This window comes from Accipiter gentilis, chromosome 14 (assembly GCF_929443795.1).
Source record: "Accipiter gentilis chromosome 14, bAccGen1.1, whole genome shotgun sequence".
NCBI lineage: Eukaryota > Metazoa > Chordata > Aves > Accipitriformes > Accipitridae > Astur > Astur gentilis.
The window spans coordinates 23536076-23549386 of record NC_064893.1 but is presented as its reverse complement, the minus strand read 5'-3'; the positions used below and the strand labels follow the sequence as shown (position 1 = coordinate 23549386).

Below are 13311 nucleotides of genomic sequence, written 5' to 3'. Positions count from 1 at the left end.
AACCATATTGTTTGCATCTGTTATAGATCCTGGCTCTGCTGAACGCACAGCACAAAAAAGGAAATTTCCCAGCCCTCCACATTCCTCTAATGGTCACTCGCCACAAGATGCATCAACAAGTCCTATAAAAAAGAAAAAGAAACCTGGTCTATTGAACAGTAATAATAAAGAGCAGGTAAGAGAAGTCATGGTCTTGTCATGCTAGAATATGAAACAGTGAGGGACGTAGAGACAGCTGCTGGAGCTCTCTCCTCTTTAGGAAGCTCCATTTTTGTACTCTCAGAAGTGGATATTCATTTTTGAATGCAGTGGGTGTAGGAGTTGTCATTATAAGTTGCATTTGGATATTCTTTTATTTTTATTTTACATCTGTATGAGAAAGACCACCTGTGTCCTGCTGTTTGATTTCATAAAGCTAATACAATGTATAACCAATAAATGCAATTTTTAACAAAAGGATTATGAAGGATTATAATCACAACAACAACAGTAATAGCTGTTATTAATTAAAACCATTAAAAGGAAATGTTCAGTGATGTAATATCCTAAATTAAGAAGGATCTCATAATGTCAGTGGAAGTCCCTCATCTGCTTTCAGTCCTACTGCTAATTATTAAGTCCAGCTCCTTCCTTGGTACTCTTCAGATTCCCTCCCCTTCCTTTAAATTGCTGGGCAGTGTACACTCCTACCAAATGAGTTAAATCAAAGGGTCACATTGACAGTACTTTTCAGTCTTCATGCTTGAAACCTTATTTTCAGTGTCTTCTGAATACTGAATTTATAGCATTTGTTGCAGTTCTTAAAAGAATTTGACTCCAGAAGACTTCGACAATTTCTGATTCATTGTATGATGCAAGTGAAAGAATTATATTAAGTGTATTGAATAACAAATACTGTAAAGCATCTGCATCATCTTGGAGGAGATTACATGAAAGCAGTCTTTAGCCTTACTGAAATTGTTTTTCCTTTAATTTAATAATGACATGTCTGTGTATTTTTCAATGTTTTTTGCCAGGATCATATAAATCTAGGATTAAGTTCTGAGAGTTTAAAGCACTTTTTGCTGGTCTAACAGCATCCACATTAAATATTATCCTGGTACAATTGCACTGGTTAAGAAAGAAAATGAAAATCCTAATCACTGCAGTTGTCCTGAAACAAAGACTTTGAATAAATCAGGCCTTAATAGAGAACAGTCTTACAGTGTCAAACGCATTTTATTTAAGGATAATTGGGAGGTCTAGTAATAGCATGTGTAGGCATGCTTGCAATAGTTTAATGTGGTCAGTTTGGCTTTTACTGAGCTTCACTGCAGGCTGTATAAATTCCTCTACATCCTGGACATTTACTGCGGAGATGTTGCCCCACTGAAGTCTGAGCTTCTAACTGTGCAGTGTAGAGATAATTTTACAAACAGTGGAATTGAATCTTAGGGTACTAATTTCCACTTTTTATTCATGCATTTAAAAACATATGTGAAAACACAACTGCAGTTGTTGAACCTGATACATTCCCCTTGGTAAATCCTTTTCTGTTTTCCAGGTATCTCAGACCTGAAATATTACAGGATAGAATAAAGTTGTATCTCTAATGAAGAAAAGCAATCATACTTGCTTATTTTGCTCTATTTGTTACAAGTTAGCAAGAAAATACCATCTGTTTAGTTTTGTTTAGCTTTTGCAAGTTGTTTTTAATTTAATATTTTCTTGCAAATTTGAAATGGGCATGCCTGAAGATTGTTGTTTCTAAAGTAGGTGCAAAATTCTGCTCTATATGATAGCAGAAGTCATTGAAGATTATTTTACTGCTGAACAGATGTGAGCTAAGCACAGTTACTTGTTTTGCTTTCAGGTTAAGTTTCAAGTTTAATGTAGTATAATGTAGCTGATAGTTGTGGTTCTGATTGGCTGATAAATCCATTTTGAGGTATGACAACATCACTGGAAACCTAACTTAATATTCTACATTATGAAGTGTTTTAATATTTGAGTATTTCAAGATACCATTACTAAAGTTATAGTTGCATGAAGCTTCGTATTACATGTTGTGGATGCAGTAGCAGATCTTCAGAATGGTGCCAACAGGTATTTAAAATGTTGAAATACCAGGAAGGAATTATGGAATTGTAGAATGTAGCTAAGACAGGTTAAAAATCAGGAACTTCCGACACTTAATTGGTCAGTAATAGTGTAATTGTAGTTGTCAGCTTGTTTTAATGCTAGCTTCAATATTAATTTAAACAATAGATATAGTGATCTTTTTCTCCCCAAAAGAGCATTACAATACTTTCCTTTTTTCTTCAGTTTTCTGTGTCATTCTACAAGTCTTAACTTTTTAATAACGACTTTAAAACAAGCTACCACCTGTTTGAGCTTGAATTGCCTAGTTGTGAAACAGTTGAGAAAAAGCTTTTCTTTCAAAACTGTTAAAATTTAAACTCTTAAAATATTTTACTCTGATTAGAACAAGTGAAAAAGGTCCTTTGATGCAGTTGGATCATTCATTTTCAGTCCTTTAGTTTTGTTGTTTGGGTCTTTGAGTCTCAGAACCTTTTTTACAGAAAATAAATTCCTCTCATGCTCTAGCAAGAACAGATTTCTCTTTGGTTTGGATGTTATGAGCTGATTTCTGTGGAATATTTTCACAGGTTTTATATTTGTCTTAAAGCAGTATCTTTGATTCTTAGGAAGTTAGTGTGGATATACTGCTTATACCACTTCAAAGTCAGAATATGTATTAAATTCTTCTGGTAATTTCCTTTATCTGCAGTTGAGGAAATGCCCCATAGCTGCATCTCCACGTAAACGCTATTGAGATTTTGGTCTCACAGCTGTGTTGCATATAGCTGCAAATAAAACATGTTTCTGCTATGTAAATTGCAACTTTCCCTTCTTCACTTTGGATTTCCATATGCCTTTGTATCTGTTTGAATGATGGTAGTAGTAATGCATTCGAAATGTAGTTAAAGCCTTATGCTGTCCCTCTTACTCCACAGGATGTCATAGAACCTTCCTTCTGAAAGTCTTGTCATGTTATATGATTAAATATATATATAAAGAAAGTACAGAAAATAACACTTCGCCCATTTCTGTGGTGGGAACAAAGTATCTATTTAGTAGCCATATCATCTGTAGAATAGAAAATGAAAAACGCCAAAACTGATAGAATTTCAAGTAACGTTTTAGGTAGCAGAATGCTTTGGGAATGTTTGTGGGTAACATCCTTCCTTTGCCTAAAATATACAGTGTTAGATAATTGCAGATGATATCTCTTCTGGTGTATCTTTTGAGATACAATATCTTCAGCTGGGTTGTCACTTCTGTGTCATCTAATTTGACTTTGAAGGTCCTCTATTCATGCAAATAATTAGACCTTGTCCTTCGTAACTTTAAAAATCTAGAAATATCATGGTCCAAGCTGGCATGCTGGTGGTTTCTTGTGACATTAATTTATGCCCTGTGTGACTAATTTTGTACAGGATGCTGCAAAGGTATGGAACATGCATATGGTTGCACTGTTCTATGAGTCATGTGGGCATGTGACAGCTCACAGGTCTAAGAACTGGAAGATGTGTAAATGGTGTAGGATGCATGCAAAATTACCTGAGAACCAAACAAAATGGTTCTGTAAACTACAGGCATTTGGATAGTTACAAGTAATGTCATGAGGAAATGGTTTTACATCAAACAAAAAAATGACAGTAAATAAACTGCCTGAAACTCAAATTGTTTCCCTCCATGCCTTCCTCAGCAAACTACCCCTATAATTAATACCAAACAGAAAACTTAAGTTCCCTTGTCATTAATAAATAGAATGTAGTTTTCCAATAAATGTTAGCAGCTCTTCAAGGCCGATCTAACAAACTTAAGGTATCTGGGCACCCATTTTAGCCAACCTAGGCTCTTCACTTCTTGAGTTTTGGCATCAGCTGTGTCATCTTTGAGCTGTCTGGGGCTCAAGTGGAAGACTAGTTGATCCAGTTCACAAAGTTAACACGGTTTTCTAATGCAGGCAAACCAATGGAGATTGTGAGTCTTAAATTCTGATAAGTATATAAATGGGGGATTAAATCTTTCCCAGTGTTCCTGGTCCTGTAGCAGAGGTGGCTTGTTCAGTATGTGAATTTACTCCTTTGTCATCCTACACCACGTTTTGCCTTATTAATCAAAATCAGGACTGGCTTGCTTTGTTGTACAAAGTTGTGAACTACTGCAACTTAGGACAGATTTGCATGGTGTTCAGCTTCTTGTTTCAGGACTAATTTCTTCAGTTGTTCCAGGTTTAGCCACCACTAAATATCTTAGTTTTTAGCTTACACAGCCCCATGAAATTCTGAATTTAGAGGACCTAATACCTTCTATAGCAATAGTTCTTTCTTGAAGATAAAAATGTTTACTTACTTTTGTTGGATTGCATGTCTTGCACTCAATGCCCTCACTTGCCACAAAAATTTATTTTCAATCTTGAGTTCAAACTGGCGTTGGACATCTGAATAAGAAGTAAACTCCTTTACGAATGATTTTGTGCAATTAGTAAGATGAGCTTGCATGAATGTTAAATCAAACTCTGTAAACTGCTGTTTGCTTATATATTATGAATATTATTATTTGAAAAATGCAAATTTGTTTTGAAACCAAACCTGTTTTTCTTGCCTACATTTCAGTCAGAACTAAGACATGGTCCGTTTTACTATATGAAGCAGCCACTCACCACAGACCCTGTTGATGTTGTACCACAGGATGGACGGAATGATTTCTATTGCTGGGTTTGTCATCGGGAAGGCCAAGTCCTCTGCTGTGAACTCTGTCCTCGGGTTTATCATGCTAAGTGTCTGAAACTGACAGCGGAACCAGAGGGGGATTGGTTTTGCCCAGAATGTGAGGTTAGTTTGATATAAGGAGTGGATTTCTTTCTTGTTTGTGAGATATAAGCAGAGATATTTTGCATTCTGAAATGTTTCTCGTTTATTTCTATATTGCCTCTTGGGAAAGGTACCAGAAAAATTTTTACAGAAGAGGAGGCATTCATTGCTGTGTCACCACTTTTTCTGTGTGTGTACCTGCATGGTGTTTGCCTTCTTACCACAAGTCTTCAACTTCCTTTGTTTCCATCTCTAGAGAAGGCACCATTGCAAAGAGTGATCTCTTCATCAGGCACCTCTAATTCTGAAAACATTCTGCAGTTTTGACTAGTTTAACTTGTGCTTCTTCTAGTGGGCTGATCAGCTCTGCAGCAGTGCAGAAAAAATTTGTACTGTAAGGGCCTACATAAACAAGTGACTATTTTATTACTTTTTTTTTTTCTGCAGGGCTGAGGAAGAATTTAATCATTCCTCTCCAGTGATTCCTGGGGATGGAATACTTAGCATTGAAGTATCTTTAATGAAAGCAAATGGGTTTTTCTTTGATCAGATATTATATTGGAGCCCAGGTGACCTCACTCGTTCATATTGCTGTGAACCTGCATTATATTTGGGAATCTTATGTATTCACACATTCACTTTGCGTGATCTTGAATACAATGGAGAATTTTCTGGTATTTCCCGCCCCCCTTTCTTTTTTCCCTTTGTTTTTTTTTATTAACATACCCAGAACAAAAAACAAGTAAAACAAGCACCTGAAGTACTTATATACAGCATCATCAGAAATTTTTTGTTTCTTATAAGATAGTTATTATCTTCCATTTGAATGCTAGAATGTTTCAGTAGAGAAGAATTTGCCTAGAAATGTTTGCTGACGAAATATTTTTTTTAATCTTAACTTTTAGAAAATCACAGTCGCAGAATGCATAGAAACACAGAGTAAAGCTATGACAATGCTCACCATTGAACAGCTATCATATTTACTGAAGTTTGCACTACAGAAAATGAAACAGCCAGGGGTAAGGAAGATTTTTTTTTCTCATGTTTGTCATAATCCTGGGTTTTACTTCCTTTTGTGGATTATGAACGTTGTTTATTTTATCAGATCGTATGTGACCGCTTCTGTGCTGTCTACCACCTGTCTAGTACAGACAGATTAGTTTAGGCTATATAGACTGTTGTGGAGTGCATTTAAAATGTAGTTTCTGGATGTAACTTCTGGATGTAGTTTCAGTGGGTGTAGTGAAAATATAACGTGGCTTTCCAGTGGGACATCGTGGTTTCTCACTCTCTGAAAGTGGACAATGCTTGCTCTGAGATACAAGGGGAATGAGGAGACATGATCTCTTACTAGTATAGTTATATGGGCAGGAACCCTAGGCACAGAGACTCATATTATTGGTTATACCTGTGAAAACCTATCTTCTATCTGTTAGTAGAAATTGTTCTTACCACAAAAGTTATTTGTATCATATACTTCTAAAATGTTGCAGAAATTTTCCTCCATGTGGTGAAGACCTGTGGCATTAAATTTTATGCCATATGAGGCTGCTGTTCTATGAATTTTTATCATGGAGGTAGAATTGGTTTTCCTCCAATTTGTACCTATCCTCTGTGTGTCTGTCTTAGACTGACTTCTCAAAAACCATGCCACAAAGTTTCAGCTATTCCCGTCACTCATTCTTTCTTCTAAGTTTCAACAATTCTGGTCACTTGTTCTTCACTATGCAAGCTTTGCCTAGTTTTCATGTGTGTGAAGATAACAGTAAATCAAAATACAATGTGATGAATTAGCAAGGGTTGTCTTAACTTGTGCTGCCTTCTTGTTCTCTTACGTAAGTTAGAGGAGCAGGGAGGGTGTCCCTGTGCCTGCAGTGTTGTACTGAAATATGTTGGGAAAACCAGATGTGCAGAATCATGGGCTCTCTGCAACTCTGATCTCTCTATGATAAGTATTTTAGCAGAACAATCATGGCAATTTCTGGGAAGGTTACTCTTAAATACTGACAGATTTTGGCTTTTGGAATCCTTTTACTCTGGGGTGGTAAATACTGTCCTATTAGATGAAGCCATTAGAAGCTTTAAGTGCTGCTTTTCAGTAGCATAGTCAGTGTTTGTTTATATTGAATTCAAAAAGTGTTTTGAAAATGTGGTTAGAAAGCTAATGAATGCTATTGAGATATTTTGTTCTTTAGGCATTTTTACTAATAACGTGTTGTTTTGGTACCTGAGTACTTTAATTGGTTGTGTTCCAAGAACATCAGTCCCTCCACATTAGCAGATACAATGTGGAGTCCCACTGATAAAAGTTTGAAGGTGTTTGAATTACCAAGCCACCATTGTTTTGAAAGTTAAGAGTCTAACGAGAGTCTGTAAAAGAAGTATTTGTGAGTCTAGTGAATCAGAAACAGTGTCTTTATACTGCTAAAAACTATGTGTTGAACCTCATCTGATACTCCCCACAAAAACCCCTACTGTAAGTAATAGCAGTACCTTTTACAAACCCCCTAACTTCTGCAATTCATTACTTCCAGCATTTGAAAAATAAGTTAAATGAGACCTTTTTGTTCCTCTTGTTCTGCCAATACCTTATTACTTCACAAAATTTTGTAATTACCTTTAAAGAATTTTCTCTGACATCACAGTTGCAAGTACTATTAGAAAATGTGAGTGTAGTATCATTGATGAAACTGTTCAGTATTAATAAGCAGTGTGATTTTTTCTGGGTTTTTTTTTCCCTAACAGACAGAGCCATTTCAAAAGCCAGTTTCACTGGATCAACACCCAGATTATGCAGAATATATCTTTCATCCAATGGACCTTTGTACATTAGAGAAGGTTTGTATGAAGCTAAGGGAGGAAGATTCCTTGAGTTTGGTTGCTATCAGTAAGATTTCTGGAGTGCTTGATGGGAGGGGGAGAGGGGTTGCTTGAAAATATTTTTATGTCTTGTTGTTGTTGTTGTTGTTGTTGTTGTTGTTATAAATGCCAGTTCAGTTACAGCTTAAAAACGATCACATGCCAACTGAACAAGTCCACTATTTTGTCTGAACCAGCAACAAATGTTCAGGAAAAACAGTATGAAGAAGATAAGCTTACACTGATGAATTCCTCCCGTATAAATTCATCTAATTCCGGGAAGAATCCTGTGGGGAGACTTCATTAACCAGAGTTTGCATTTTATCATCATGTTGGTTAGCTATTAATGGGTCACTGGTCCAATAATTTGGGACTGTTTGAGTGTATATCCAGGGGTCATTCCAGACTCATTTTACTGATCATTCAACAAGTACTATAATCCCCACTGCACCTGAGGTGTAAAAGAAAAAAGAAAGTCAAGAGGTGGATAATGGGAATTTAATTTTCAGTTTAATAATAATTTAAAAGTTTCAAATCATGAAGAAGTTCTCTATTCTCTACTGCTTATGAAGAGTGAAACAGTGCAGAGCTTTGTTCTGCTAGGACCTGGTGAAGAGACAACAGGTTTTCATTCTCCATGTCCTTACAGTGGAGGTCGATGTCTTTATGGTATAAAAGTGTAACAAAACCATGTGACTGATTTTATCTAATTGAATTACTTTACCCGGGGGTAGACTGGAATATCAAATATACTGTCTTAAGTACCATGACCAATAATTTTTCTGTGTCTTGTAAAAATTAAAAAATAAAAAATAAAAATGCTGTGGAGCAATAATATATCAGTAGAATAAATGAAAGACTCAGTTTTCTGCAGAGACGTCGAGTGGAACACTGTTTCAGGAAATTAACAATTTTTTTTGAAATGTTGAAGATGCTGGTCTAAATAATTCATTATTTAGAGTTAATTTAGGTAGTTCATACATTTTCAGGGCAGTCAAAAGACACCCTGAATTTGACAGATTCTTAAGTATTTAGAATCATAAGTCTTACAGTAAATAAGTAGTCAATTTTATTAATTGTATGACTGATAGGAAACAATATTCAGGAAGAATCTGTCACTTTTTACTCATTTCTGTTTCCTGATACATTCTTAATTTTTTCTTTACAGAATGTTAAAAGGAAAATGTACGGTTGCACTGAAGCATTTTTGGCTGATGCCAAATGGATTTTGCACAACTGCATTATTTACAATGGGGGTAAGTATTAATATGTACTTATGTCCTCAGATATGAAGCTCTGAAATAGTTGAAGTCATAGAGCAAGTTGTAGACTCCTCTAGTTGGCAAATGCTGAAAGTGTCTTCCTGTTAATGATTGTAGTGCCTAAACACAACAGATTATTTTTCTTTGTAGCAACTGGCACACATAAAACTGTAGGACCAAATGCAGCCCATGCTGTCACTTGCTCATTCCACCTTAAAAAAAAATTCAAATAAGTTAGAATCATAGAATGGTTTGTGTTGGAAGGGTCCTTAAAGATCGTCTGGTTCCAGCCCCCAAGTTGCTTTAGTGTTTTGCATTGTGCAGCACTTTATAGGAGACCTAAATGAGGAGATCATACAGTGTGTCCCTCACTGAAAGACTCATTATCAGTGGTGAGCAGGCTGGAATAGGCCTCAAAAAGGAACATATAAAGATTGTTACGATGTTATGTTGAGAAGAAAAGTGCCTACCTTCTGCTTTTGCAAGCTTATAGTTCATACGTACATGTTTTATATCATCTCTTTAGATGTTCTCTTTTGTCTTTAATGTTAACTTAAATCTAAACCCGGTTGATTTTATAATTCTAGCATGACAATTTTCTTGGTTAAAGCATTTTATTGTTTCCTCAGGAAATCACAAATTGACACAAACAGCAAAAGTCATCATCAAAATCTGTGAGCATGAGGTATGAGTGCCCCAGATTGTTCCGTATTTTTAAAGTGTTCCATTTCATGTACTTGTGAATGAAATAATATGTGTTTTCTAATGTTTGTATTGCATAACCATAATTTTTGTAGGCTTTCTTATGTTTAAATATGCATATGCATGGCCTACAGAATGATTTTTGGCAATGGCATTGCTAATGTGTCTTCTATCAGGATATTCACTATTTATAGTTAGAGATTTGCAGTGTGGGGAGGGAAGAGAAGAAAAAAAAGTGGACATGGATTCTGCACAAAGACACCTATTGCCTAAATGAATATTTGGAGTTGGAAAAAGAGATCCACACCTTCTGATTCATAGATACATTTTTTTGATGGTTCTTTTGCTGTAACAATATGAAATTCCTCTGAATAAATGCAAAAATGCATGCATTCTTAGCATTTGCACTTTTTATTTCAGTGGCAATCCATAATGTTTAGTATTATAAAAACTTGCTATTCTAAATGTAATATATTTGAACAATATTTCATTTTTTATAAATTATCTGATGATCTGACCTCTTATATTTATGGAAGTGCTTTCTCCATCCCCAGGTTCACACAGCAATATCCATGATTCACATAAATTCTGAGAATTTGTCAGTTCCTAATAGAACAAATTACATGTATAACCTGAGCCTGATACCTTAACTAGTTTATATAATATGAGCATAAGGAGTAAAATACTTTATTTTTGGTTTTGCGTAAATTATGAAATTAAATACCCAACTGAGATTATATTTGTTGCCACTGGAAGTAATTATTTATCACTGGAATAAAAACAACATCAAACAAAGGATGTATTTTTTTGACTGGAGTAAACAACAGTAGCATACAATCTGAAGAGGGATGTAAAAACGTGACTAATTTATTAACTGGAATGCATACGTTACAGGGGTAGAAAAAGATGGGTGTCTGTCAAAACAGTGTTGGTTTCACAGCAAGTAAATCATAGAATCATTTAGGTTGGAAAGGACATTTAAGATCATTGAGTCCGACTGTAAACCTAACACTGCCAAGTCCACCACTAAACCATGTCCCTAAGTGCCGCATCTACATGTCTTTTAAATACCTCCAGGGATGGTGACTAAACAAACTACTTCCCTGGGCAGCCTGCTCCAACACTTGACAACCCTTTTGGTGAAGAAATTTTTCCTCATATCCAATCTAAACCTCCCCTGGCACAACTTGAGGCCGTTTCCTCTTATCCTATCACTTGTTACTTGGTAGAAGAGACCAACCCCCACCTCGCTACAGCCTCCTTTCAGGTGGTTGTAGAGAGCAATAAGGTCTCCCCTGAGACTGTTTTTCTCCAGACTGAACAACCCCAGTTCCCTCAGCCACTCCTCATAAGACTTGTTCTCTAGACCCTTCACCAGCTTTGTTGCTCTTCTTTGGACATGCTCTAGCACCTCAATGTCTTTCTTGTAGTGAGGGACCCAAAACTGAACACAGTATTGGAGGTGCAGCCTCACCAGTGCTGAGTACAGGGGAACGATCGCTTCCCTAGTCCTGCTGGCCACACTATTTCTGATAGAAGCCAGGATGCTATTGGCCTTCTTGGCCACCTGGGAAATGCTGATTTATGACCACAAATTTGTGGAAAATTGATGCTAGCAAACTAGACAGGCTAACATAATAATACTGATCACACTTCGGACTCTGTTGAAGCTCTCCAATAACTGTTTGCTTTTTCTTTTCAGATGAATGAAATTGAAGTATGTCCGGAATGTTATTTAGCTGCTTGCCAAAAACGAGAAAATTGGTTTTGTGAGCCTTGTGTAAGTTAAGGATTATGGTATTCTAGTTAATACAATAAACTAGCAGTTCTCCTTTGACTGTTGCTTGTTATCTCCCCATTGTTTTAAACCTATGGTGGTTACTGAGTTGAGGAAAGCTGTGGTAGTTTTCCAAGTAGCTTGTTCTTGTGCATCGTGCTCTTTGTGGAGTCAGATCATCTCAAGATGTTTAGCTGTAAGATTGCATCTTTTCACAAACAGATTGGTTCAGTCAGAAATAACTGTAAAGAGTGTCAGCAACCAGATTGCAAGTTCTCTATCCTCAAATATAAGATATCTGCTCCTGGGTCATCTGTGCTTGCATGTGGTACTTGCACTCGGGGTAAGATTTCTGAAATATGAATGTCTCTTTCTGCAGGTATGGATCTAAGAATTTAGACTTGATTTTTCTTTCTCGACCTATTAATAGGTTGTCTCTTTTCTGTTTTTCTTTAATACTGCATGGAACTTGAGAAGACTCCTTAAGATTCTTAAGTAGAAGTGTATATTTCATCAAGTTTTCTCTTGGACTTAAGTGAAAATTGGAGAGTTTGAAAGATTGGCCATACCCTAACTTATGTTATGCTACATATTTGGAGGGGACTAATAAAAAATAAATAAATAACAGAGTGCAATTGCGATGTGTTTAATTGAGATACTTATGGTTTTATGTTTGGGATTTTTTTATAATTTTATTATTTTGTCGTCTCAGGATTTATTCTGTATGTATCAAGTATATGGTAAAATGGAATTTTTTGTGTGGCAAGTGCCTTGTGCATGCGGGATCTTTATTGAATCTAAGTAATACATACAATTTAAAAAAAGTGTTTATCAGATTTGAAGGTAATACTGCTTGTATTTTCTTACTGTGTATTTTACCTCTTCCTCTAGAGCAATCCCCACCCTTTGGTCTGGGCTAAACTCAAAGGCTTTCCATTCTGGCCTGCTAAAGCACTGAGGGATAAAGATGGGCAAGTTGATGCCCGTTTCTTTGGCCAACATGACAGGTGGGAATTTAACCAAAGAATGTCTTTGGCTGTACTTAGAAAATTCTTGTAATTTTGTGCTCTTAGAGTTTTTGGATCCTTTTGAACCTTAACCCTAATAAACTGTATATGCTACAGTATTATATAGTTTTAGTTTCTTACATGAAGTCTGTAGCATGTAAGTCATGTTTGTAAGATTAGTACATGTATAATCTCAGTGAGTATGCAAGTTAATTCCTGTGTCTGGTTTTGTGCTGCAGAGAACTGTGGTTCTTAAAGGTGGAAGAGGTCAATGAAGTTGATAATATTGTCTAAACACTATGGGAATCAACACACAACTGTAGATTTAAAAAATACAGAAAATATAATCCATGTTGAAAATGCCAGTTTTGCTCTGAAAGGAGTTAAGTTTTCTGTGCTTGTGAACCCTCTGCTTTAGATGGGGAAAGCCATGATGAATACAAGTTGATTTGTCATGAACTGAAAATATAAATCTATACAGTTATAAAAACATGTACTGTAAAAAAATCCAAAAACTATAGCGCCATGAAATAAGTAAGTTAAAGTTCCTGATATTTTAGAATCTTGGAAGGCATTCTTTTAGAATCTGTGTCATTTAATGATAAATATAGTCTACCCAATACTTGTTGGTAGAACTTTTGTGGGCATTGAGGAGTTTGATCACCCTGACATGGGGTGTAAAATGTTTTTAAGAATGTGCTTGTGAAGCCTTTTTTTTCCTGACCTGCTTTTTATGTTTTTCTGCTAACTATGACAGATGGAAAAACTATTTAGCAATGGTTGTCTTACAGTTACATAGACTATTCTAATTAGGAATATTTTGTCTTATTTGACCAGTGTCT

The 13311-nt window shown here is 35.9% G+C and overlaps 1 protein-coding gene across 13 annotated transcripts in view; it reads left to right on the top strand.

The window, feature by feature from the left end:
* The window catches only part of ZMYND8 (zinc finger MYND-type containing 8), an 82947-nt gene that overhangs the window by 46229 nt on the left and 23407 nt on the right, over positions 1-13311 (top strand). For 12 of the 13 annotated variants that reach the window (XR_007508056.1, XR_007508057.1, XR_007508058.1 and 9 more), the window contains 8 exons: positions 27-175; positions 4665-4883; positions 5768-5881; positions 7608-7700; positions 8890-8977; positions 9613-9668; positions 11388-11465; positions 12354-12469. Coding sequence is in view for 10 of the 13 variants with exons in the window: in XM_049816151.1 (XP_049672108.1) it covers positions 27-175; positions 4665-4883; positions 5768-5881; positions 7608-7700; positions 8890-8977; positions 9613-9668; positions 11388-11465; positions 12354-12469 (913 nt within the window). In the remaining 3 variants the exon portion in view is untranslated. The remainder of the gene's footprint in view (positions 1-26; positions 176-4664; positions 4884-5767; positions 5882-7607; positions 7701-8889; positions 8978-9612; positions 9669-11387; positions 11466-12353; positions 12470-13311) is intronic. The other variant, XM_049816157.1, reaches the window with a different exon arrangement.